Below are 27509 nucleotides of genomic sequence, written 5' to 3'. Positions count from 1 at the left end.
GGACATTAAATCTGCTTTTAGAATTGATAGGATTCAAAACCGTTCAGTTGACTTTAAAATCTGTACACACAAATATTAAAAAAGACTAAAAGAGTACATAGATCTTTAAAGCGAAAATGACCTTTAATCCTATCAAATCTAACGTAAATCTGATAGACATCGATCTAGACTGACTTCAATGAAACAAGAATTGAGTATTGAGTCGTATGGCCCCGAAACGTATCCAATCAACATTAAGCTCGGTTATACCGACAATCTCCCATCGATAGCATTTTGGGACCAACATATATATATATATAGGACTTGGCTACGGTGCTATGGGTAGCTAAGAGGCCTCCCGTGCTACGGCTCAATATTCGACTTTTCAAAATCTTAACGGTCGATCCGAACCGTTCATCTTGTTCTACATATTAATATGTGTTTGGAGACCAAATTTTACATTTTTTGGAAATTTTTTACTATTTTTTTAGATTTATTGAAAATCGCTGTTTTTCAGACAAATCTGGATCATAAAAAACAGCAATATTCAATAAATCTAAAAAAATAGTAAAAAATTTCCAAAAAATGTAAAATTTGGTCTCCAAACACATATTAATATGTAGAACAAGATGAACGGTTCGGATCGACCGTTAAGATTTTGAAAAGTCGAATATTGAGCCGTAGCACGGGAGGCCTCTTAGCTACCCATAGCATATTAGCCAAATCCTATATATATATATATATAGAGTTAGGCTGGGGTGCTATGGATAGCATAGTGGCCTCTATGCTACGGCTCAATATTCGAGTTTCCAAAATCCAAACGGTCGATCCGAACCGTTCATCTTATTCTCCATATTAATATCTGCTTGGAGACCAAATTTTATAATTTTCTGAATTTATTTACTATTTATTAAGCCACTTTGAAAATCGCTAATCCAACGGTTTTACTGTTTTGTGCAGCCACCGTTGGATCAACAATTTTGTAAAATACTTAATAAATAGTAAAAAAATTCAGAAAAATGTAAAATTTGGTCTCCAAGCAGATATTAATATGGAGAATAAGATGAACGGTTCAGATCGACCGTTTGGATTTTGAAAACTTGAATATTGAGCCGTAGCATAGAGGCCTCTATGCTATCCATAGCACCCCAGCCTAACTCTATATATATATATATATATATACACGAGGAGGGATCAAGTAACAATAATTTTTGACTTATAATAAATTATTATAATTATTTTCTACATTTTTAAAGTTTAAATCGTCAATTCAAACCATTCAACATGATCTCTACAATAAAATGTGCTTTCATATCAAATTTTACATTTTTTGAAATTTTTTTTACTATTTATCAATGGTTTAAATAGCGTTTATCGCGAAATAGCGTACGGGTTAAAAAAATCGCGCTATGCTCAAATAGCGGCGCTATTTGGACATAGCGCCATAGCTTTTTTGGTCGGAAAACGCTATAGCGGCGCTATAGCGCCGCTATAGCGCGCTATTTAAAACACTGCTATTTATTAAGATGGATACAAAATTCAATGGTCTGAATTTGACTAGTTTTTGTACCCATCTTAATAAATAGTAAAAAAATTCAAAAAAAATGTAAACTTTGGTCTCCAAACACATTTTATTGTAGAGATCATATCTAACGGTTTGGATCGACGATTTCGACTTTGAAAATGTAGAAAATAGTTGTGGTAACTTGTTGTAACTCAAAAATTATTGTAACTTGATCCCTCCTCTATATATATATCTCCATTCCATTATTAAGCACGTTGGATGTCCGATCCGCCAACGGCTACGATTGAAAGATGAAACTTCAGATTTAATCTCAGTCCTCCAATTATATAATTTGTCTTATTTTGATTAAATGTATCTGTTTTATGTATAAAAGTCTAAATTTAGTTAAAAACATACTCACTACATGTGCTGCCACACGATACGTTACATTTAAAATTGAATAGACTCTGAAATTTAGCCATATATTTCTCTGTTTCCTTATTTCTTTGTTTCCATATTTATCCTCTTCAATTGAGTATACTTCACCTTCCATTTTCTTATTTCTTTGTTTCCTTACTTCTTCTTCATTTCTATACGGATCACAATGGAAAGCAATTTTTTTTTTTTATTTCTCTTTCTTTGTTTATATATATATTGTTGTGGGAGATTTAGAATATATTTTCAATACATAATATATCAATGTGTGTGTGTGTGTATTCTAAATTGAAAACAAAGAAGAAGAATAATATAAATTGGACATGTGTGTGTAGATATATTTTTCTTATAATATGTGTGTGTGTATGTATTTATGTTTTCTGATATCATATTATATGTCAATGTTGAATTGTTGTACGATACTTGATATTAGATTTGAATCGAGCTATTATTTGATATCATTGGTACTTAAAAATAAAGAATTATCACATCATCAAATTATTATCAGAGATAACGATTCAAGTTAATTAAAAATATAGAATCATATAAATTCTCTACTAACATGTCTCTTAATTTTTGGATAATTATTATTTTCATTGATATATTTTTTTATAAATTTTTTTCTTATAATATGTCCCCGTTGCAACGAACGGACACTATACTAGTATATATATATATGCTAGCATGCTACACATAGCATAGCTCCCCTTTGTGCAACAGCTCAATATTCGACTTTTCAAAATCCTAACGGTCGATCCGAACTGTTCATCTTGTTCTCCATATTAATATGTGTTTGGAGACCAAATTTTACATTTTTTGAAATTTTTTTACTATTTTTTTAGATTTATTGAAAATCGCTGTTTTTAGCAAATCTGGACCATAAAAATAGCGATTTTCAATAAATCTAAAAAAATAGTAAAAAAAATTCAAAAAATGTAAAATTTGGTCTCCAAACACATATTAATATGGAGAACAAGATGAACGGTTTTGATCGACCGTTAGGATTTTAAAAAGTCGAATATTGAGCCGTTGCACGAAGGGGAGCTATGCTACGTGTAGCATGCTAGCATATTCACACACACACACACACACACACACAAATATATATAGAGGTGGGCTACGGTGAGTTGCGAAGTAAAACGTGTTTCTACTTCACGCCGTATTTTTAATTTGAAAGTCCAAATGACCAATCCGAACCGTTAGATGTTTAATCCATATTGAAATGTTCTTGGAGACCAAATTTTACATTTTTTGGAATTTTTTTGCTATTTATTAAGCATTTTTGAAAATTGCTGTTTTGCTGTGAACAGTAAAAAAACAGTAAAATTTTCTGGACCATCAGATTAGCGACTTTCAAAATTGCTTAATAAATAGTAAATTTTTTTCCAAAATATGTAAAATTTGGTCTCCAAGCACATTTCAATATGGAGAACAAGATGAACGGTTCAGATCAACGTTTTGAACTTTAAAATCGCAAAATATGAGCGTGATGTAAAATAGTCGCTTTACTTCGCAACTCACCGTAGCCTAGCTCTATATATATATATATAGAGAGAGAGAGAGAGAGAGAGAGTGGCTAATATGCATTCGGTTGCATATGGACCGAAGTGCTTACGGTCCAAATTTGATTTTTCAAAATCCAAACGATCGATCTGAACCGTTCATCTTGTTCTCCATATTAATATGTGCTTGGAGACCAAATTTTATATTTTTCTGAATTTTTTTACTATTTATTAAGTATTTTACCAAATTGTTGATCCAACGGTAGCTGCTGATTTTACTATTTTGTTAAGCTACCGTTGGATCAACAATTTTGTAAAATACTTAATAAATAGTAAAAAAATTCATAAAAATATAAAATTTGGTCTCCAAGCACATATTAATATGGAGAACAAGATGAACGGTTCAGATCGACCGTTTGGATTTTGAAAAATCAAATTTGGACCGTAAGCACTTCGGTCCATATGCAACCGAATGCATATTAGCCACACTCTCTCTCTCTCTCTCTCTCTATATATATATATATATATATATATATGAGGAGGGTTCAAATGCACCCAAAATTTTGTGCACCCAAATGCACCCTATCTTTCAAATCATTTTTCTCTATTTTCAGAGTCGGAATAGTCAATCCAAACCGTTAGATGCGATATATATATTAAGATGTGCTTGGAGACCAAATTTTACATTTTTTGGAACTTTTTTACTATTTATTAAACCACTTTGAAAATCACTGATCCAATGGTCCAGAAAATATAAAATTAGTGATTTTCAAAGTGGTTTAATAAATAGTAAAAAAGTTCCAAAAAATGTAAAATTTGGTCTCCAAGCACATCTTAATATATAGATCGCATCTAACGGTTTGGATTGACTATTCCGACTCTGAAAACAGAGAAAAATGATTTGAAAGATAGGGTGCATTTGGGTGCATTTGAACCCTCCTATATATATATATATATAGAGAGAGAGAGAGAGGAGGGATCGGATGACACCGTTTTTTGGTGACATTGGATAACATCGTACATTTTTAAAGTTTTCAAAGTCCAAAGAGTCGATCCAAACCGTTCAACTTGATGGATATGTTGCGTGCAGATCAAATTTTACATTTTTTTACTATTTATTAAGTATTTAACAAAATCGCTATATTCAGACCGTTGAATTTTTGCACCCATCCTGATAAATAGTAAAAAAATTCAGAAAAATATAAAATTTGATCTACAAGCACATTTTAACATATCCATCAAGTTGAACGGTTTGGATCGACTCTTTAGACTTTGAAAATGCACAGTGTCATCTGATATCACCAAAAAACGGTGTCATCAGATCCTTCCTCATATATATATATATATATATAGAGAGAGAGAGAGAGAGAGAGAGAGATAGGCTAATGTGCTTCCATAAGCACTTGGCCCGAAGTGCTGCCACCCCATTTTCGATTTTTCAAAATCCAAACAGTCGATCCGAACCGTTCATCTTGTTCTCCATATTAATATCTGCTTGGAGACCAAATTTTACATTTTTTGGAATTTTTTTGCTATTTATTAAGCCACTTTGAAAATCGCTGATCCAACGGTGAACCCCTGATTTTACTGTTTGGCAAGCCATCGTTGGATCAGCGATTTTCAAAGTGGCTTAATAAATAGCAAAAAAATTCCAAAAAATATAAAATTTGGTCTCCAAGCAGATATTAATATGGAGAACAAGATGAACGGTTCGGATCGACTTTTTGGATTTTGAAAAATCGAAAATGGAGTGGCAGCACTTCGGGCCAAGTGCTTATGGAAGCACATTAGCCTATCTCTCTCTCTCTCTCTCTATATATATATATATATATATTTATATAATAGGAGGAGGGTTAAAATGCACCTAGAGGTGCTACTTTTATCTGATTATCCGGATCCGATCTGAATCCAATTAATGAAACATACTCACTTTTGTCAAAAAAAAAAAAAAAACTTTTATATGGCTTGTGTTCAAATATGCCAATGAATTCCACGTGTTGAAGAGCCTGCCGTATATAACTACCGATCAAATTTTGCTGTAGTGTTCATAACATCTTCTTTGGAGCTTTTATGAGACTAAGGAGTCTTAAATTTGTTAAATACTTACTTTTTTTGTAAAATTTAAAATCACTTCCTTAAAACTCTTATTGTCTACTTTTTTAAGTTTGTTTCAATTTTTAAGCCACCATTTTACGTGTCTTAAGCAATTGAGTCTTCTTAAGAAAGTTAAATATATATTTTTTTTTTCTAAATTTCTCTTATCAAATACATCTTCCTTAGTGGAGCTTAAAATTTAAGTCTAACCAATATATCGAACACTCTCGCTTTTTGTACAGTCTTCAATAAGTACACTCTTGTCTCATAGCCTCATAGCATAGTAACACCATTCACGAATAAAACATTTTTTTTTTATGTTTTTGAACATAACAACGAATAAAACATGAAAAAACATATTATACAAATTATTGGCAAATAAAACATTTCTTTACAACTTATTCGTGAAAAAACGCAATTTTTTTTTTTGCTCTCTTGTTGGACCAAATCAATTATGAATTATACCTGAATTGTTTTCACGAATTTTTAAATCCCGCCGAACCGAATCCTAATAATTCATTTGTCATTATCTCTCAATCTCTCATAATGTATTTCAACTTTCAACAACTCAATAATACCAGGTGATCCACAGAAGATCTACCATGCCACGTCCCCATGAGAAGCGTTGAATGGACTGACAACGTTCAAATAATTCATATTGAATTTTGCATTTAGATCCGGACCGTTATATTTACTCTGGCGCGAATATTAATTTTTTTTTTGCGTATATATCTCGGATTGAACTAGTTTGAATTTTGACCGGGCGGTCCAAATTTAAACTCAAAATTTGAGTTATTACAGAGGATCCGCACTTTGACGTTAAAGGGGAGCAGTGAGCTCACAAATTTTGATCCTTCAAACTTTTAAGTATAGATAAGAACCGTTCCATCATAATCTGCACAAATATTAAAGGAAATCCGTAAACTCTAATCTTGGATTGGCCTTAGTTCTTATCGGATGATCTGAATCCAAACTTTGAGTTTAAAGACTTTGAGATTTGAGACTAAATGGCCTTAGTTCAAAGACTTTTGGGATTTAAGAACTAAGACCAATCTTATCGGATGATCTGAATCCAAACTTTGAGAAAGCAATGCATTATAATTAGCAACACTTTTGAACTTGAACACAAAACAAAAAGAGCACATGCATTGCTTTCTCAAGAAAGCATTACCCGGCCATTTAGTCGAATCAAATTATTTCACAAAAGTCAAAGGTATTTTTATATATTTCAATTAGAAACCAATCATTAATGAGCCAACCTTTGCCTTTGACTCAGTCAAGGGTTGTAGGGTCCTACGATTCTAAATCCAACCTTTCATTTGTTTTGAGATTCGTTCATAAAAAGCAATATCTATTAAGATCCGGATAGCTCAAAAAATTAAAGGTTGGATTTAGAATCGTAGGACCCTACAATCCCTCAGGATCGTAGCAGATTTATTTCCCAGTCAAGGTGCCATCCCGGAAATTATTGATGGATTTACTCTCTACATTCAAAAAAAGATTGTGTTTAAAAGTGAAAGTACATGTAAACCCTAGACCACGGCTTCCAGTCAACAAACAGAGAGGACTAAACCCCGACTTTCTTCGAGTCAGCTATTGTTTCAATAACAATTCCGCAAGTAGTAGGCCCCAGGGGTCTCATCTTGGGGTCCGGATCCTCTAAAGTAACTTAATCTTTGGATTTTGAATAGGACCGTTCAATTCGAATCCGTTGCTCGAGATTACTTTACAATTCAAATTCATCTCTCGAGATGTGTGTTCTCTACTTCGGATAAATTATTGCGAATTCGAATCGGATGGTCCCGATTTAAAATCTAAAGATTAGATTATTTTACTGAATTTGAATTCTTCATCCTGAGAGTTGAGATAAAGGATTTGGATCTCTCACACTTTATTTGGATGGAGAGTAGAGGAAGCGAAGCCAGGTGAAGAATTGAAATGAATAAAATAGAATATGAAGGAAGATTAACATATTTAATTTTTTGTGTTTGGATAATTAATGAAAACAAATAAATTTATTTTTTTATCTTATTTTTTGTTTGGTTAAATTTAGAAGGTTAATTACAAATTCGGTGGTTGTTGTTAGTTTGTGACAAAAAAACTTGAATAAAAATTATATATGTAAAATGTAGAATTAGATATTTTGTCATTTTTTTTTAAATATTTACAATAATTTTTTCTCATCTGTTACATCTCAAATTAGAAGGGAAATCAATCTTATTAATTACAAAATATAATGTTAAACCTTTTCTCTTCTCTATCTTTCACATATGATATTATTTTGTCAACCAAATACAATGTGAGGAATTTTCTTTTCTTCTTTCCATTCCCTTCCTTTCTATACTTTCTGTTCAAACACTTTGGAGGTGTTTGACATCATATGAGGGATTAAATTTTAAATGGATCTAAAGAACACCTATTCGGTAGAATTGGATTAAGAAAAAGATACTAAGTGAGTAAAAAAAGTGCTAAAGAGGTTTAATTCAAAAGAAATAGTGCATTGAGAATTAGAACAAGAAATTTAAAAATTTGAACAAAATGAACAAAAATTAATCCTCACTAAGGAGAGATTGTTCGGACATATTAAGCTTCTAACGAGTCTAAAGAAAATATAAAATATCTTAAGTACAACACCAATTCGAGTTTGCATTCGGACCGTACAATCAGAAATCGAATTAAGTGGCTGTTAAGAGTCTGGTTCTCAGTCTAGTGTATTAATACAAGGGCGGGTACGGGTAGGACGGGTACAAGGGTATACGGATACGGGTATGGCGGGTATATTTTTCAAAAACCATACCCTACCCGTCCTATACCCGTACCCGTGTACCCTTGACGGGTAAGGCGGGTACGGGTACGGGTACGGGTATTTTATTTATTTATTTATTTTTTTTTTTCTGTTATTTTTTTTTCTTTTATTTTTTTTCTGTTATTTTTTTTTGTGTTATTTTTTTTTGTGTTATTTTTTTTTCTGTATTTTTTCTTTTTTTCTTTAACCGGGTGGGGGGAAAATCAAATTTTGGGTTTGAATTTGAATTAAAGTGGGTCGGGTATAAGGGTACGGGTACGGATAAGGGTAGACGGGTATCCGGGTAGGATAAAGTCGGGTACGGGTAAGGTCGGGTACGGGTATGGTCGGGTACGGGTAAGGTCGGGTACGGGTATGGTTGGGTAGGGTATGGTCGGGTATGGGTCCAAAAAACCCCGTCCGGTCCGTTTTTTGCCCGTACCCGCGTACCCGACCCATACCCGGGCTCGGGCATGGGTACCCCGGGCGGCGGGCATGGGTGGGTATGGTCGGGTATACCCGACCCGGGTTTTATTAAACCTCTATCTCAGTCTCAGGCTCAGCTTCCACTTTAGAGTGGATTTTGTTTCCCCGAGACGGATCCTAATTTTAGTCAGACCCGACCCGCTTGTGTGGCGCTACAAAAGGAGGGATGCGCAAATGGACGATTTATTTTTCATTTCTGTGTATCGAATCGAATGCTTGACTGCACCGCCATAGAAAAAAATGATAAATAAATTGCGGTATCTCCAAGTCATAGTCCGTCGACTTGACTCCACTCCTATAAGTGAGATATTTTCAGATGTAAAATCACCTCTCCAGTGTTGCATTTACCAGAGAAACTCTGGTGTTAGATTTCAAATTTGAGCTGAATTTTCAATAACCATAAATCTGTAAGAAATCCCTTCTCTGGTTCCGTATTTCCACAAATGAATCGCTCAGGAATCAGGATGCGGTTGTTTAACTAGGTAAGTTTATTGTTTCTACTTTCTTTTTTGGTGTTGAAGTCCCAGCAGCTTGACTTAAATTTTTTATACTATTAATGTTTGAGCAGTACCTGACATCAATTTTCTTTCTATTTTGAGAATGAATTTGTCTTCATTTTAGTGGAGAAGGTTTTATATATTGATTTGGTATATTGGTCGAGCCACTCTGAGCATGCTCCAGTAACCAATTTCTGTGATGGTTTGTCTTCATTTTTAATTATTTCTCCCCTACCTTAGTCATAATTATTTATCCTATGTAATATGAACGCAGTAATTTCTATTTGTATAAAGTTGGTATAAGGAGTGTGTCACTTTCTGTAGGAGGTATTATGGAAGGAATATTGGAAGGTGACATCAATTTTTTCTGTGTAGATAGTAGAGTTTTCTAAAATAAGAGGAGATTTCTCCATGCAGTTTTAGTAAATTTGTAAAAAGTTAAGGGGACCTCAAGTTTTAGTACAGATAAGGTGCTTAATCCATTTTGTGTGATCTCTGTGTGTAAACTGATGGTAAGATGCAACCTTTAGAGTTCCTATTATGATGGAAATAATATACTTTTTTCACACCCAAATATCTAATATTTGACAAGAAAAATGTTGAGGGGCAATTTGTTTTAACCGTGAATGTCTAAAATTGCATGCCAGTTTGTAGCACAACTTATTCATTTTTATACTGGTGCTCTTTTCTAATGTTTCGATTAATATTATATTTCAGTTCTTTGGTTACAACAGGCATTAATCTTTCACAAAACCTTGGACATCATGAAATAAATTTAAGACAAGCTATGAAGTTTGTAATTGCGCTGCTTTTATTATCATGCTTGAGTTATAATGCTCAATCTAATCTGGAAGGTAATAACATCTTTTCTGGATTGGCTTTTCTATTTTATATAGGGCTTTAGCAAAAAAAAAACATCTAAGAACTAATAATTGCAGAAAGGTACAAAGAATATCGGTATTTGCGCAGATTTTTAATTGACAAGGAATATTCTAGCAGAATATTTCAATTATTTTGTCTCACTGAGTAAGTTTGGCCCTTCATTTATATTAAAGGTTGGCCCTTCATCAAATGAATAAAGAGAAATACGAGTTTGGCCCTTCATCAAATGAATCATTCACTTTAATTTTATCATTAAATAAATAATTAGGATTAGTCTTAGGAAATACGGGAGAATAAAGAGAAAAGATGGAATTATTATAAGGAGAGGAATCCACTTCAGAGGAGGATATTTTTATTAGCCTTAATGTGTAACTAGGTAGAAATTATATTAGTTTTATCCAGACCAAGTGGGGTTTGGGACTAGTACCATGTTAGTTCAGGGTGTTTTATGCACGGGAACTCTATAATATTTGAATTCGGTGCAAATACAGACAAATCAAGCAAATCTCTTTCCATGAACTGGCACGGCTGTTATTGTGCTTTTTTTTTTTGGTTAAATTCAAGCTGGTGCTACTTAAGTTTTAAAATTTAATAACTCTTATGTACATCAGTGGGAGCATTGGTTGAAATAAAGAAGCAGCTAAATGACACTCAGAATCAACTCTATAACTGGTTTCCAAATCTAGTCAATCCTTGCCAATTCACCTGTGTCAATTGTGAAAATGATCGTGTTACTACATTGTAAGTTACTTTTACAATTCAATCCAAACAAACAATAAATTAAAAATTGGAAAACAAATTTTATTATTTTACTTACAACTCCTTTTTTTCCCTCTCTTTCAGAGCATTAAATTCTAAGGGATTTACTGGTACTTTATCTCCAGCTTTAGCAAATCTGACATACTTGAATGCGTTGTACGTTGTTCTCATATATACATATTTTTTTGTTTGTTACTTATACAAGCATAAAGTTACAATGTGGTACTTAGACCGCATTATACTATCAATAGTTGCTCTTAATCTGTTAGTTCAATAGTGGTCAAAATTGAATCTGTGTGCAGAACTAGTAATACTGTTACATTATTAATGTTATATCTTCTTAACTGTGTTTATTTGAATTTGTGCAGAAATTTGGGGGATAATAAAATAATAGGTGAGATTCCTGAGCAGCTCGGAAATTTATCTAGCTTGAATGTTTTGAATTTACGAAATAACCTCTTGACTGGAGCAATTCCTACATCTCTTGGAAGACTATCGGAACTTCAGAAGCTGTGAGCTTTATATGTTTCATATAAATTCATGCTATTCTTGTGGACATTTTTGTGTTTAATTCGTTCCAATTACTGCATGTTTAAGGGACAATGGGATTGAACCCCCAAATATTTAACCTTATAGTTTCATATTTAATTCTCTTGATTTTGGGTAGAATCTTGAGTGGAAACAATCTTAGTGGATCGATCCCTGAATCTGTATCAAATCTTACAAGCCTAAATGACATGTAAGCATGCTAATTTTACAAGTTCTTGTCAACATCTCTTTTTTTTTAAAATATAATTAGGGTAAAGACTATAAAGTTGACCTTTTGTTTTTGTTTATTTTTGTCTTTTAAATTTTACAGCGAGCTTGCTTTCAACAACCTCTCGGGTCAGATACCAGAACCACTGTTTCGTGTTGTCACTTACAAGTAATCCCCCCTCCATGCTCACAAAACAGTAAAACACCTAACAAAGAAAAGGAGAAGCACTTGACTGCACACATCTCATTATATATTATATTTTTTATGAGTTGTAAATACTTTTATTTTTAATTTTGTTTCAGCTTCACAAATAATTTCTTAGACTGTGGAGACAACTTCCCGCCTTATTGTGCGTCTGCTTATTCTATTCCAACTAATGGTACTCTTTTCAAATATGTTCAATCAATTATTTTTCCTCAAGATGGTCAATTAATCTGGCTAAATATTGTTGATAAGATCTCAAACTTATGGCAGGTGAGTCCCATACACCCAACATCGGGGTTATCTTGGGAGGCATCTTTGGTGTGCTAGCTCTGCTTGCTTTGGTTGTGGGTTTTGTTCTTTGCAAGTTTATGAGAAACAAATACTACAATAATGAGGTTTTTCAGGATGTAGAAGGTATGAATTCTACTACTTTTTTTTTGTCCATCAACCCCTCCTCTTTTTTTTGTTATTTTTTTTTCTGGTCTATGTTTCACGTTTTAATTTATATGCCAGGTGAAAATGAGTGTAGGATATCACTTGGGCAATTAATAAAGTTTCCGTTTCATCAACTAAAGGCGGCAACCAATGATTTCAGCGAAATTTTAGGGGAGGGGGGTTTTGGGAAAGTATACAAGGGGATCCTTGATGATCAAGAGGGAAAACCTATAAAGGTTGCGGTAAAGCGGTTAACTAATGTAGAAAGGCAAGGGGATCAAGAGGCATTTCAAAGAGAGGTTGAACTCATTAGTGTAGCAGTTCACCGAAACATCTTAAGGTTGCTTGGGTTTTGTGTGACACCAACAGAGCGACTTCTTGTCTACCCATTTATGGAGAACTTGAGTGTTGCCCACTGTCTAAGAGGTACCTCCAATTTAATCATATATTTTGATAAAGCATCAAATGTTAAATATTTGTTGAAAACAGAAAAAGGGCTGTGCCGCTGTGGTTCTCCATATGCTCAGCAGGAGCAGACCTAGGAATTGGACTAGTAGGCAAAAAATGAGTTAAGCTAGAAAAAAATGAGTTGGGCTGGGAAGATTGGGAAGAAAATAAATTTGGCCCAGAGGTAGGCAAACCTGTTCACCATGGGTAGGCAATAGCCGAAAAATACACGGGCCAAAATTATTTTCCAAAATTTAGGGAAAGGCAACTGCCTACTACTGGGCCTTACTAGGTCCGTCCCTGATGCTCAGCCCATACTATTTGCTCATTTTAGGTTCCCTCCATAGTGGGGGTTGCTTTGGGGATGGTTAGTATTGTTGTCATTTTTGGAAAAATTGGGAAAAAGTAACTACGGAAAGAAGAGTACATGTAAGGTTTTCTGAACTGCATATATATAAATTTTTTATTTTGCAGTACTAAATCAGATATTAAACTACATAAAAGACTGCCCTCTGTTACAAGTCTTTTGTGAATGTTTCCAATAGCTATTATATTTTGCAAAGGCAAAAGATGCTCATGGTTGCTATTAAAATCAATAATCTGTTGGGTTTAAAGCAAGTACCGCCCATTAATTAAAATCAAGGTTAACTCAAGTGAAGCATTGTTAAACACTTGTAGTTCGGAAATCTGAAGTTGTTATGTTCTTGCAATTTGGAATTAAAAATCTAAAACATTTTTGCTTAATCTTAGTTCAATTCATTCTTAGGGAAGAAAAACTTAGCAAAGATCAGGGCAAAATATCACACTGAGTTAGTTGTTATTTGTTTATTAATTTATTGTTATTGAATGAAGAAGTTTCAACGATTATTTTGTTGGAACTCATCCTAGCACCATGCAAAAGTTAGCCGTCTACCATAATTGAGCCAACTATTCAGTTATCGCAAATTTTTGGGTGTAGTTACTGTTGAGTTTAGGCCCAAATTAGACCCAGCCCAATAATCCACTTCAGCTCCTCTCTTTATATCTCTTTGACCTATGCCAAAAGTGGTGATGGTTGAGGCGGCTCCTTGAGCAAAACAGAAAGAGAGAGAGGAAGAGAGATAGTGAGATAGAGTGATTGTTTGTGCTAATTATAACTCATTGTAATCTCTTGTTTAATAGTGAAGTTTGTCAGTTGGTTGCCTCTCGGTGGAGTAGGCTCGACTGAACCATCTTACCTCCTGTGTGCTTTCTCTTGTGTGCTTGTTGGATTCGATCTATCTCGCAGTAACATCTTTCCTCTATTGTTGTTGGTTTTAGTTGCATGCAAGTTGTATTTGTTTCTAATTGCTCGGATCTTGTTGGTATACGGTATATTGGGTCTTTTGCGAGTTTCTTGTAGTTGGTACCTGTGTACCGGTATTCCGCATTTCTAGAATAACCCTAACAAGTAGTATCAGAGTTTCGGGTTATTTAGTACGGTTTCCAACATGAACAAGAATATGAGAAACTCTAATATTGCATCCGTATTTGGGATCGAGAAATTTGATGGGAGACAATTTTGCATTGTGGCAAGATTCAGTTTGGGATGCTCTTGTGGTTCAGGGTTTGGACGATGCCTTTAATGATACCAAACCAAAGGACATGGATGATGGTAAGTGGAAAACGATGTGTGGTAAAGCTCTTAGTATAGTCCGGTTTTTTGTTTGTCAGACGAAGTTAAAGCCCCGTTCATGGCCGAAACTTCTCCGAATGAGTTGTGGAAGAAACTGGAGGGTATGTACCTGTTTCAGTCCTTGGCAAGTCAGACGGCTTTGAAAAAGCGGTTGTACCAGCTTAGGATGGAGGAGGGTATGGATCTGAGGGCCCACCTTGGTGCGTTTAACACTATGATACAAGATGTGTTCAATGCGGGTGGAAAGATCGAGGAAGAAGATCAAGCTTGTTTGTTTATGACATCCCTACCAAAGTCGTATGATTCGATTACGATGCCTTTGCTAGGGTTGAAGAGCGAGCTCACTATGGTGAAAGTGACTGTCGTACTTTTGGATTCCGAGTCCTTGAGGCAGCGTGAGGAGTTCTCTAGCGTGCTTGTGATTGCATCGGATTGGCAGTGACGGAAGAAGTCCGACCGTGGAACATGCCATAAGTGTGGCAAACCTGGTCACTTTCGACGCGATTGTCCTGAGTTACAGCTGGACCGTCCACCTACACCTGGAGCCGGTCACACGGCAGTTGCGGTCGGTCATAACGGTGATGTCATTGTGTGTACAGGTGAGGGGGATGTCTATGAGGTTGTTGGTGATGGGGCATGTAGTGGTAGCGGTGGCGTCTGTGGTAGTTGGGTGATAGATTCTGGGAGTACACTCCATATTTGTACACGGAGGGTGTGCTTTGATTCCTTTCGTGACTTGTCCGGTGGTACTGTGACTTTGGCTGATGGATCGACTTTGTGGGTTGTCGGAGTTGGTTTGGTTAGGTTTTGGATATGGGATGGTGTGATTCGCATGATTACCGGTGTTCGGTATGCACCTGTTATTCGACGGGGTATTGTGTCACTCAGTGAGTTAAACTCACGCGGGTATGAGCTACGGATTTGCGACGGATCCATTGATGCACTTTGAGGTGACATGGTTGTCATTCGGGGTATCAGACACGGTGATCTCTATGAGATGCTTGGTATGGTGGAGTCCGCGTCCATTGTCGTACAAACCGGCACTTCTACAGGCAATGTATGGCTTGACGGGGCGAGCGGTACGGTCTTCGTCGGGACTGTGCCTGTGCTTGCTGGCGGCTGTTGTACAGTGGCTTTGTGCGAGGCCACGAGGAGCGGAGCTGTAGGAGGTGACGACGTGACACGTTGCGGAGCATGCCATTGGATAGCGACCTGGTCGAAGGCGAGCCGGTGGAGGCAGGCGTGGATATGTGGTGACTGACGCTGCATGGGGCATTGGACCTGGGCGGCCATGGGTCGTGAACTCAAGTTTGATGCGGTAGTCTCTGGACTTGGAGGCTTGAGTGAGGCGATGTGATACTGATAGACAGCTATTGGGCTATGACGGTTGGCAATAGAGTAAGTTGTCGATTTGAGCTTACAGTGGAGATTGTTGAGTTTAGGCCCATATTAGGCCCAGCCCAATAGTCCACTTCAGCTCCTCTCTTTATATCTCTTTGACCTACGTCAAAAGTGGTGATGGTTGAGGCGGCTCCTTGAGCAAAACAGAAAGAGAGAGATAGGAAGAGAGATAGTGAGATAGAATGATTGTTTGTGCTAACAATTGGAACACTCTTGTAACTCCTTGTAATTTTATGTTTAATAGTGAAGTTTGTCGGTTGGTTGCCTCCCTGTGGGGTAGGCTCGACCGAACCACCTTACATCTTGTGTGCTTTCTCTTGTATGCTTTATCTTGTGTGATTGTTGGATTCGATCTATCTCACGGTAACATCTTTTCTCTATTGTTGTTGGTTGTGGTTGTATGCAAGTTGTATTTGTCTCTAATTGTTCGGATCTTGTTGGTATACGGTATATTGGGTCTTTTGCTGATTTCTTGTAGTTGGTACCTGTGTACCGGTATTCTGCATTTCTAGAATAACCCCAATAGTTACAAGCATGACAAATGTTAATTCCTTTATTGCAGATATCAGAAATTTATTTGTTGCAAAAGAAGAACCTAGATTTTAATACTGCATATCTATACTTGGTTCTTGTAGTCTGGAAACCTGGTGAGCAGGTGTTAGATTGGCCCACAAGAATAAGGATTGCTTTGGGAACTGCCCAAGGTTTGGAGTACCTGCATGAGCACTGTGACCCCAAAATCATACATCGTGATGTCAAGGCTGCAAATGTGATGCTTAATGCGGATTTTGAGGCAGTTGTAGGAGACTTTGGCCTCGCTCAGTTGGTCGATACTCAAAAGACCTCTGTTACCACTGTGGCGGTGCGTTAAATTTTATTTGAAGTTCTTATGTGTCATTATAATACCTAATTAATGCACATACATCTGTGAATGAAATTTTAGACCCAGGAAGGTGGTACAGGTCAGGTATATACACTTTTATCTTTTATCTTGTTGCAATAGGTTTAATTTGGCACGAGGGGGAAGGTTGTTACACTTGTGGCGGAATGCATTGTTTTGCAGGTTATAACTGATGCTCTGACATTATGCAGGGGTAAAAATGGAAATTTTCCATTTAATTTTTAAACCTATTGCAGGAATACACGTAGAGGAACAACTAAGAAATATGATGAAACTAAACTAAACTAAGCTAAAGACCCAGGAAGGTGGTAAAGGCCAAGAAAAGAAGATATATGATGAAACTAAACTAAGATCTAGCTGGTACCAAGCAAGTAGCTGGCAATGCATAATACACGTAGAGGAACAACTAATTCACAAAATTGATGAATTTTTTAACAGGTGCGTGGGACCCAGGGCCACATTGCACCTGAATATTTGAAAACGGGGAGGTCATCAGAGAAAACTGATGTGTTTGGTTATGGGATCATGCTTCTTGAGCTTGTCACAGGACGGCGTGCCATATCCTTTGAAGAAGAGGATGATATTCTCTTGCTTGACCATGTAAGACATACCATTGCATATACATAATATAATATTTATCTTTATCTAGATATGGGATGCACCTTTATCTAACAAAAGTACCAAACATATCACTTTTACTTGTACATTACTTATTTATGTATTAAGCTCATACCGAGATAACTTTCAGCACTCAACAGCCAATACTTGACTTAATTAATGTTTATCAAAATAAGACATAATTTTATGAGAAGCTTTGATAGTTAATATGAATGGTTGGTCAAATATATTGCAATGTAAAAGGTGATTAAGCTTCTTCCGAGAGAGAATAGGCTGCAAGCAATCATCGATCCCAAATTAAACGGCATGTACGACGACCAGGGTGCTGAAATGCTTATCCAGGTGGCATTGCGTTGCACACAAACCTCACCCGAGCGGCGGCCGGCCATGTCAGAGGTGGTGCGCAGGCTGCAAGGGGAGGGATTGGCGGAAAATTGGGAGGAGCTGCAGGAAGTGCAAGTTACACATAGAATGGCTTTCGAAATAGATCAGCGGAGAAGAAATTGTTTAATAAATGGCGACGTGTCTTTGTATGTCCCAGATGCAATTGAGCTCTCGTACGGTAGATAAGATTTTGTGGGTGATTAATATGGATTGTATATTTAGCAGAGATATATGTGAATAAATAATTAAGGTAGAGGATGTACTTTTCATGTGGTTGATATGTCAAATTAACTGGATATCATGAACCATGCAATCTTCATACGTGAATATTCTTAGAAAATGATATGTATTATTTTTAGTTTAGCCCATTAATGGTATGAAAAGAATAATGGTTCAAAAATGAATTGTATTGATTCCTTTATTCTTTTGGGTCTATATAGACGTTATATTTTCATTCGAGTCCCTAAATCAAGAGTGGCTGAAATGAATCTTTTCGTTTGTGGCTTGAAGACAAAAGTAGTTAGGAGTTAAAACTATGCAGATTTATAATTTTAATGCTTTCAGATAGAGGTTTACATGCTTGCGAGTAACATTGTAAAACATTATAAACATAGCTTTAAATGTTTTGATATTAAAGTTGGAAATGAAAGTTAGACAACATTGGAAGTTTTTTCTATTAAACTACTTGGGGGGACGCGCTCAGGTATGATGTTAAACTACTTAATTTTTTTTTTTGTAATAATGTTGCTGTTACTCAAAATAAAAAGATACCATCATTCTAACTTGGCAACAGTTTTCCTAGGATTAAGTAACTTTATTTGCTAAACAATTACTCTTTATCTTTTTTTCTTTTTCTTTTGTCTTGAAGTAAAGGTAGATTAACAAGTTAATTCGTTTATTGTTTAAAGCACTTGATTTAATACAAAATAAAATCAGAAAATATAAAATTTTACGAGGACTCATCAATAATGAAAATAAATAAGATCAATATAAAATAAGGAGTGAGTCTACGTTACTATGCATCAGTGTTGTAAATAACGGTATGCGGTCGTCGGACGGACATGATACCACCAAGCGATTAAACGAGAATAATGGCCATAATCAGAAATAATCGGTCAATTAGTTGAAAAATTCCATAACGGTTTGGTTACCACCAACGACTAATTGGCGGATTAATCGGCCTAAACAGTTTTTTTTTACAACACTGCTATGTATAGCGCAGATCGCAGATCAATTATATTTATATTTTAAAAATTTTAATATAAAAATATCAAAAGAAAAACAAAATAAAAATTTGTACTTTTGGGTTTAGGTAGAGTTGGGACTTTGGATTAATAACGGTCACGGTTGTTTCATATTATGGTCAGATTGAATTTGGATTGTCTTGGTCGATTTAATAAATTTCGTGTCGAATTGAGTCATTTTAATTTGACACGTGATAATAGTTCCTCAGATTAAATCTTTCAACTCTAATTAATTTTGACCAGAGCCCACTTTTTAGAAGATGGTCAATAAATTTACAGTTGGTACATACAAATGTTAATGTATAATATATAAAATACTTTTACCTAACATATCAAGTTTTTTTTTTTTAAATTTGAACATATAATCTCTTTATGGCAAATGTTAATGTATAATATATAAAATACTTTTACCTAACATATCAATTTAAAAAAAAAAATCGAACATATCATCTCTTTATGAAGATTATGCAGCCGGCGTTAGTTGACTTAAATTAAACTAAAATCTTATTTATGTATCCAAAATAAAATAACTAATGTAAACTAATAAAAATATTAATTTTAAACTTTTCCACTCTGTTCAAAAATTATTAAGTGTTTACATATAAACATATCAAACATTTATATCTCACATATTATGCACATTAAGTATCAATTAAATCTATATACTTTTTAAGTTTTATATTTAAAACTTTCAAGTATTTATACTTAACATATTAAGTCTTTATACATTGTATATCCAGAAGAAAAATAATAATAGAATGAATAGACCCTGAAAGTATTTTAATATAGATCTTATTTGAAAAAAAATGAAGAACAAGATTTTTGTAGTTTTAGTTTCGGAAGAAATGACCGGAATAATTTCTCTCTGTTTTTTTTTAAATCAATAACCCAAAATTCGGCTGATGATCGTAAATCTACATATGATCTGAATCTAAACAATATAAAATCTAACCTATCCGAAAAATGATTTCAAGTAAGATGACTTGAAATCCAACCCCTCATGGCCTCATCCGACCCATAACGATTCGAGAATAGAGACTCGCAATAATTTGAACTGAACAACTCTTAACCAAGACGACTCAAAACCCGCGGCCATTTTGATTTGAATAATTTTGTGAAAAAAAAGTTTTCTTATTTAGAGTATATGTCAAAAAATAAAATATTTGATATATTTACGAAGTGATGTCGTAAATTTGTATAACTTTGATTTTTTTATTTTTTTTGATGAACTTTGATTTTATTTGTCAGTTTGATATCACAAGTCTAAATATAACACTAATTAAGAACTTGACCTTTATTATGGTTTTTATAATATATGTATAATATATACATATACACATATACATATACATATACATACACATATACATATACATATACATATACATACACATATATATATATATACATATACATATACATGTACTAGTATTTTGATTTAAATAATTTTGTGAAGAAATTTTTTTTCTTGTTTAGAGTGTATGCCAAAAAATAAAACATTTGGATATATTTATGAAGTGATGTCGTAAATTCATATAATATGCAATAAATTTTTTTTTACGAAATTGATTTTTAGTGGTTCGTATAAAAGTTATACAGATTCAATTAATTTTATGTATAAATATTTTCTTATAATTTTGAACGAAAATTTTAACTGAGAATTTTTATTGTTTATTATGTATGCACATATATGTTGATGAATGTCATTTGGAGATGCAATATGTTGGAGATCTTTAACCAAGAGACATCATGTCATGGATCACATGCATACTTTTTTTTTGATATGTTGGATCTAATACGCCATAGTTTGTATGAAATTTCGGTCCAAACTTGCCGAATTTTGGGCCAAAGCTTGATCATGTGGTTACTAAGTGGTAATGATATAACTTTTATACAAACATTGTATTGGATCCTGATGAGTATATGTTATGTTTTATTACATGAGATTGCATGTACAAAAGACTTTGTATATATATATATATATATATAGAGTATGGCTAACGCGCTTCCTCTAGCATATGGGCCGAAATGCTTCCGGTGGAAATTTGAAATTTCAAAATCCAAAAAGTCGATATGAACCGTTCATCTCCTTCTCCATATTAATATCTGCTTGGAGACCAAATTTTACATTTTTCTGAAATTTTTTACTATTTATTAAGCCACTTTAAAAATCGCTGATCCAACGGTGGCTTAACAAAACAGTAAAACCATTGGATCAGCGATTTTCAAAGTGGCTTAATAAATAGTAAAAAATTTCAGAAAAATGTAAAATTTGGTCTCCAAGCAGATATTAATATGGAGAAGGAGATGAACGGTTCAGATCGACTTTTTGGATTTTGAAATTTCAAATTTCTACCGGAAGCATTTCGGCCCATATGCTAGAGGAAGCGCGTTAGCCGTACTCTATATATATATATATATATGTTGCATGAATTGTAATCTTCTACCTTTTTTTGTTACTAACTAATATCAAATTATAATTGTAGTATGGACCAAAGCAAAAGTGTATGTGTATATGTATATGTGTATATGTATACTAATATTATTTGTTAGTTGGATATCACAAGTCTAAATATAACACTAATTAAGGACTTGACCTTTATTCAAAATAGTAGTTTAGAGCTACTAAAAAAGTATGTGTATATATGTAGTTTTGTATATGTATATGTATATATGTATATGTATATATATGTATATGTATATGTGTATATGTGTATGTGTATGTATATATCCAACTGACAAATAAAATCAAAGTTCACCAAAAAAAAAAAAAAAAAAAAAAATCAAAGTTATACAAATTTATGACATCACTTCGTAAATATATCAAATATTTTATTTTTTTGGCATACACTATAAATAAGAAAACTTTTTTTTCACAAAATTATTCAAATCAAAATACTAAGATCTCTAAAAAAAAAAAAAAAAAAAAGACCGTGGGGCGCCCCAGTCACGGGCAGTCCTCTTGTGTTTTGGGCTGCCCGTGGGCCTAGCGGTTGAGGCATTTTTAATAAAAAAATTCAATGTAAGGTTATTTTTAAAACAATAATACATATTAAGGATATTAATAAAAATGGCCGCAAAACCCGCCGCATTTTATTATGCAAATGCACGATATGATATACGCAAATTTTATTCTCAGCAATTGACGGGATATGTTTTCTTGGGCAACTTTCGTCCCAATTAACTCGTTGGTCAAAACATAGCTAAAAATAAATTAAATACATGAGTTCTATACAAGATTTAAATTTATTCAGATTTATAATTATTCAAATAATTTATAAGAAGTCAATTTGCTTTTAATTAATTCTAGAGAGATTCAAAGTGATTAAACGATCAAAATTTATAGTCGTACCTCAAATATTACCATATACTTGCACAAATTATGATTAGACTATTTTTTAAATTAATATAAAAATTTTTACACAAAAATGCTACAATAATGCATATTAGATGTTTTCGTTTAATTCTGGATATATTTGAAATTAGTAAATCGCCAAAACTGACAGTGATATTGCAAAAAAAACAAAAATACTTAGAACTTGCAGAAATTATAGAAATTATCATTATAGTATTTAAAACAATATATAAACTTTTATGTGGATATATATATATCGCTTATACATTTGCATATGTTTATGTAAAATAATATAAGATGTGAAAGAGTACATGCATTATATATTCAGTGATAAACTATTTTTTAATTTTTTAATTGAGTCATCATATAAATTAAATTTTATTATCAAACAGTACAATGATATATCTTTTAATTCGATAATCTATGGTAATATATCACTATTTTTGGAATATATTCGATCTCAACTCATACCCAGTATGAGTTCGGATCTTTCCGCACACTGAGTATGAGTTCGGATCCGTCCGCACACTGGGTCTGTGAGTTCGTGGTAGAATCTGAATTTGAAATAAACGGGTGGTAATGATTTAATTTTGATTTATTAGGATGGTAAGAAAAGAAATTTCGGGTTGGCATGAATATTTGAAGTTATGTATTATAAAAATCGGTGATGTAATGATATAAATTATAAAAATAAAATATGAGTCAGTAACCTTTTAAGTTCACACGTGACACGTGGCAGGGAGCTCACGTAACCAAACCCAATTAAATCAACAAAAAGATACAATTACCGGCCAATTGACCGTTTGTGTGTTCACAAATCACAAATGACATCACTGCTTTCGTCCCAGTATTATAAATTGAGTAAAGCTAGCGTGTGACATGCTCACCAAGAAAGTTTGGTGAGCATAACTCCAAAAGTATATCGGATCGACGTCAAATATCAAATCCAAACCGTTGAAATCCATGTACTTCATGAGTGATGCATATACATGCAAAATTTTGAAAGTTTCGAGTTTATTTGCTACACGGTCAAGTGGTCAAAGAAATAATAAAAATTGAATATATAAAATAACTTATAATAAAATGTTTATTTCTTTGACCACTTGATCGTGTAGCAAATAAACTCGAAACTTTCAAAAGTTTGCATATATATGCATCACTCATGAAGTACATGGATTTCAACGGTTTGGATTTGGCATTTGATGTCGATCCGATATACTTTTGAAGTTATGCTCACCAAACTTTCTTGGTGAGCATGTCACACGCTAGCTTTACTCTTATAAATTTATAATTAATACTGTTTATTGCTGGTCGTGAGCCGCATGATCTATTTATTAATGCTGTAATAACGACATTTGTTTTGCGTCTCCCAAATATCGTAGTTTAAATGTTTACTATGGCTTTTAAAAAGAGTAACATATCGCTAGCTATTGTATTTATTTTTATTTATTTTTGTTAATTTGCTTCATTTGAAAAATTTCTTGTTCATTACGAATTATAGAATAAATATGTTTATCCTCAAACCCATACAATTTGTAGCGTGTAACTCAAAATTTTGAGTTGCTGTAGAAAAAAAATCTGGACCGTCCGTTTTAAAGTGACACTAATATTAAGGGCCTGTTCGGACGAATCACTGTTCACGTGGGAAAAAAAAAATTCAGTTCAACTGATTTTTTTTTTCCCACGGGAACAGTGTTTTTCAATTCAATTCCCGTGCCCAAGTCCATTCTCATTTGTCGGCCGAACAGGCCCTAATGGAGTTCCATGAACAAACTGGTCTGAGTTCTGATCAGACGCTTCATATTTCAAACTTAAATTTTAAGTCACTATAGAGGATACAAATTCCTGGCCGATGTCCCCATTTCCTGTCCCAACAAAATTGTTGTTCATTACGAATACATGAATACAATTGTTGCAAATCACCTTAACACGTGAGAAAAATTTTAAATTCTGCTTGGTATAATATATATATATATATATATATATATATATAGTCTCATTCCTGTATCTCAAAAATATACATCTCAAAATTTACTTTTTTCTTAATGAGTTGTATAACACTGTATTAAAAAAGATGACTGAATACACATTGGTTCTGACCAATTGTCAGATTTTGTACATGCTAACTATAAAATTGTAGAAAAAGTTAATAACTTAATATATCGATAGATCCTGATTGGCTGATGCTACAAATAGATATATTTGAGCACAGCTAAATAAATATCGATCACTAATTTAATTATATTTTACAATAGCAAATTGAACTTATTGATTGTAAGACAAATAATTGTCTATAAGTTAAAAAAAAAAAAAAACTAAGCTCAATATAAAAGTATATTGCTAAGATTTTTCAGATACTTACTATCAAGAATATAAACCCATAAAATTAATATAGTTTATTCGATGGAGATGAATTTAACATAGGCATTGAAGAATATAAATTCTTTGATCGGATTAAAGAGAGAAATTCATTTCTAAAAAATCTATAATACCCCTCAGTGTTGTGATAAATTTCTCACAATCACAAGTTACGAATCTAGAATTTGAAGGTGATGAAGACACAACACAAAATTTAAATTGAATTATAGAGATACGATATATATAGTCGTCGGAGGAAATTATCCTTTAAAAATAATTTTAGTAAATTTTGAAAATTTCTCATTTTTAATCCTAAATTTCTTGTCTTCACAAAATAATTATCTTATTATTTCATTCAAATCAATTGATGAAGAATCATATAACCGTGCGCTCACGTTGGCTGTTACTTTTAAGCATTTTTGTTAGTACATTATATATGTTCCGTGAGAAATCAACAATTTTTATTTTAGTTTAATTATAGTGTTTTCATTCGTTTATTTATAATTACTATCAACTACTTTGATCAATCATTTTTTTTATTAGTTAATACTTAAACGTTCTACCTCTTTCCCGCCAGTACGTACTCTCCGATGGTGCTCCGATGAACTACTCAATTGAGCTCCAACGAACTTCAAACGGTGCCCCAACAAAGTTCTGACAAAAAATATTCAAGTTGAAGTGTTGAACAATAAAGCACACAAATTGAATACAAGAACATTTAAATCATACAATATAATTAATGCGTCGGGCCGTCAAAAAGAATACTAAATGTTGAAGTTACAAGCTAATACGTACAACAAAGTCCACATCCGATCTAGAAGAAAATGAAGAAGGAAATCATATATTCTTGGTTTATACGGCTGGACCAAAATGTTATATATTTCCTTTATTTGTCATGATTGATTGGTGTGTAATTTATTTCTAAGTTTATATTGGATTATGATTTGTTTCTAAAGAGGTGAACTTTGCTATAAAACATTCTTTGTAACAGAGAGAAAAACATGTAAGAAAAACAAATATTTGATTGAAATAAACAAAGGGAGGGAAGGGAGATTCATGGGAGTGATTGTGTTCTTGTTCTTTGTTATATTATTCTAATAATTTTGACATGGTATCAGAGCAGTGATCGATCCGAAAACCTCAATATTCCAAAACCTCACCAATAATCTCTCCCTTTTATCATGAGTGAACCTGAAGCTAGTTCTTACTCCTCACGAGATGAGAACACAACAACATTGTTGGAAAAATTAACCCAACTTGTTGCACTACAACAAACCCAAATTATGGCCATTCAACTCGGTGGTGTGAATTCGGCTCAACCAGAAACAGGTTTTCAGTAAGGGATTCATGGTGCAGTTCAAGCCAAAACCAGCTATTGGTCTGGATCTATTGCCCTTCATGCTGCAGGTAGTTCCAGCAACTCAGGTAACAAAGAATGGGTCATTGACTCAGGAGCTTCCGACCACATGACATATTCTGAAAAAGATTTTATGGTGAGAAAGAAAACCAAAAAGGATGGTATTTTTAATGCGAATGGAATCGCTTATCCGGTAAACGGGGCAGGAGATGTACAGATTTCTAAAACTCTTACTCTTAAAAACACCTTGCTAGTGCCATCTTTATCTACAAAATTGATTTCTATTGGACAGTTAACAGAAGAACAAAATTGTGTAGCTCTCATGTTTCCCAATCATTGTATTTTTCAGGATATCCTCACCAAGGAGATCATTGCCCGTGGTACTAAACGAGATGGATTGTATTACTTGGAGGAGATGAAGACTGGAAACTCATTTATGTTAAAAAATGATTCAAAACAACTGAGAGAGCAAGTTTTGTTATGGCATAGGATATTAGGGCATCCCTCATTTGGGTACATGAGAAAACTCTCACCTCATTTATTTTCTGGTTTAAATGAACAATTAGTTTGTGAAACTTGTATTAAGGCTAAAAGTCATCGTACAACTTATCTTGATAGTTATCATAAAAACCTTCTTCCTTTTGATTTAGTTCATACTGATGTTTGGGGACCATCCCCGGTTGTCTCAAAGTCTGGTTGTCGATGGTTTATTCTTTTTACCGATCATTGTACACGGATGACATGGCTTTATTTACTCAAAACTAAGGATGAAGTAACGAAAGTATTTCAAGATTTTTTTAACATGATAAAAATTCAGTTTGAAAAAGAGATAAAAGTTGTCAGAAGTGATAATGGGACAGAATATGTAAATAAAAATGTGCATAATTACTTTAAAGATAAAGGGATTATACATGAGACCTCGTGTGTGGGAACCCCCCAACAAAATGGAATAGCAGAGAGAAAAAATAGGCATATTCTCGAAACTGCTCGGTCAATATTGTTTGAGAGTAATATGCCCCTGAATTTTTGGGATAATGCTGTGTCTTTTGCAATTTACGTAATTAATCGTACACCAACCCGAGTACATGATTACAAAACTCCTCTTCAAATGTTATCCTCTCATATCATAATTCTGTCTGTTTTAAATTTACCTCCTAAAATTTTCGGATGCATTGCATATGTGCATGTTCAAAAGAATTTTCGGTCCAAATTAGAACCTTGTGCACAAAAATGTGTTTTTTTGGGATTCGGTACACATCAAAAAGGATATAAATGTTATAATCCAAACACGAGAAAATTCTTTACAACTATGGATGTCACATTTTTAGAAGGTGAATATTTTTTGAAACAAATCGAAAGTCCAATTCAGGAGGAGAATCAGGTAGAATTGGATTTCTCTGATTTACATTTCTTAAGCTCTCCTGTCGAAAATTCACCTACTGCCAAAAATGATCCACCTATTACCGAAAAT

At 33.7% G+C, this 27509-nt stretch overlaps 1 protein-coding gene across 13 annotated transcripts; it reads left to right on the top strand.

Annotated features, from left to right (window-relative positions):
- Positions 1-9007: 9007 nt before the first annotated feature.
- LOC144566321 (LRR receptor kinase SERK2-like) lies at positions 9008-18069 on the top strand. 13 transcript variants are annotated; one of them, XM_078316327.1, is made up of 13 exons: positions 9013-9267; positions 10000-10136; positions 10776-10905; positions 11008-11079; positions 11292-11435; positions 11591-11662; positions 11783-11848; positions 11983-12059; positions 12155-12298; positions 12398-12745; positions 16457-16680; positions 17161-17322; positions 17584-18069. In XM_078316327.1, the coding sequence occupies exons 2-13, from the start codon at positions 10070-10072 to the stop codon at positions 17908-17910; spliced, it is 1833 nt and encodes a 610-aa protein (XP_078172453.1). In that variant the 5' UTR covers positions 9013-9267; positions 10000-10069; the 3' UTR covers positions 17911-18069. The 13 variants fall into 13 exon arrangements, with proteins under 13 accessions (XP_078172459.1, XP_078172453.1, XP_078172452.1 ...); XM_078316326.1 differs by having other exon boundaries at positions 16457-16683; XM_078316325.1 differs by having other exon boundaries at positions 12137-12298.
- The last annotated feature ends 9440 nt before the right edge of the window (positions 18070-27509 follow it).

Source organism: Carex rostrata, chromosome 15, assembly GCF_964058835.1.
Source record: "Carex rostrata chromosome 15, lpCarRost1.2, whole genome shotgun sequence".
NCBI classification, from domain to species: Eukaryota; Viridiplantae; Streptophyta; class Magnoliopsida; order Poales; family Cyperaceae; genus Carex; species Carex rostrata.
The sequence above is the reverse complement of the archived record's forward strand: the minus strand, read 5'-3'. Positions and strand labels throughout refer to the sequence as shown.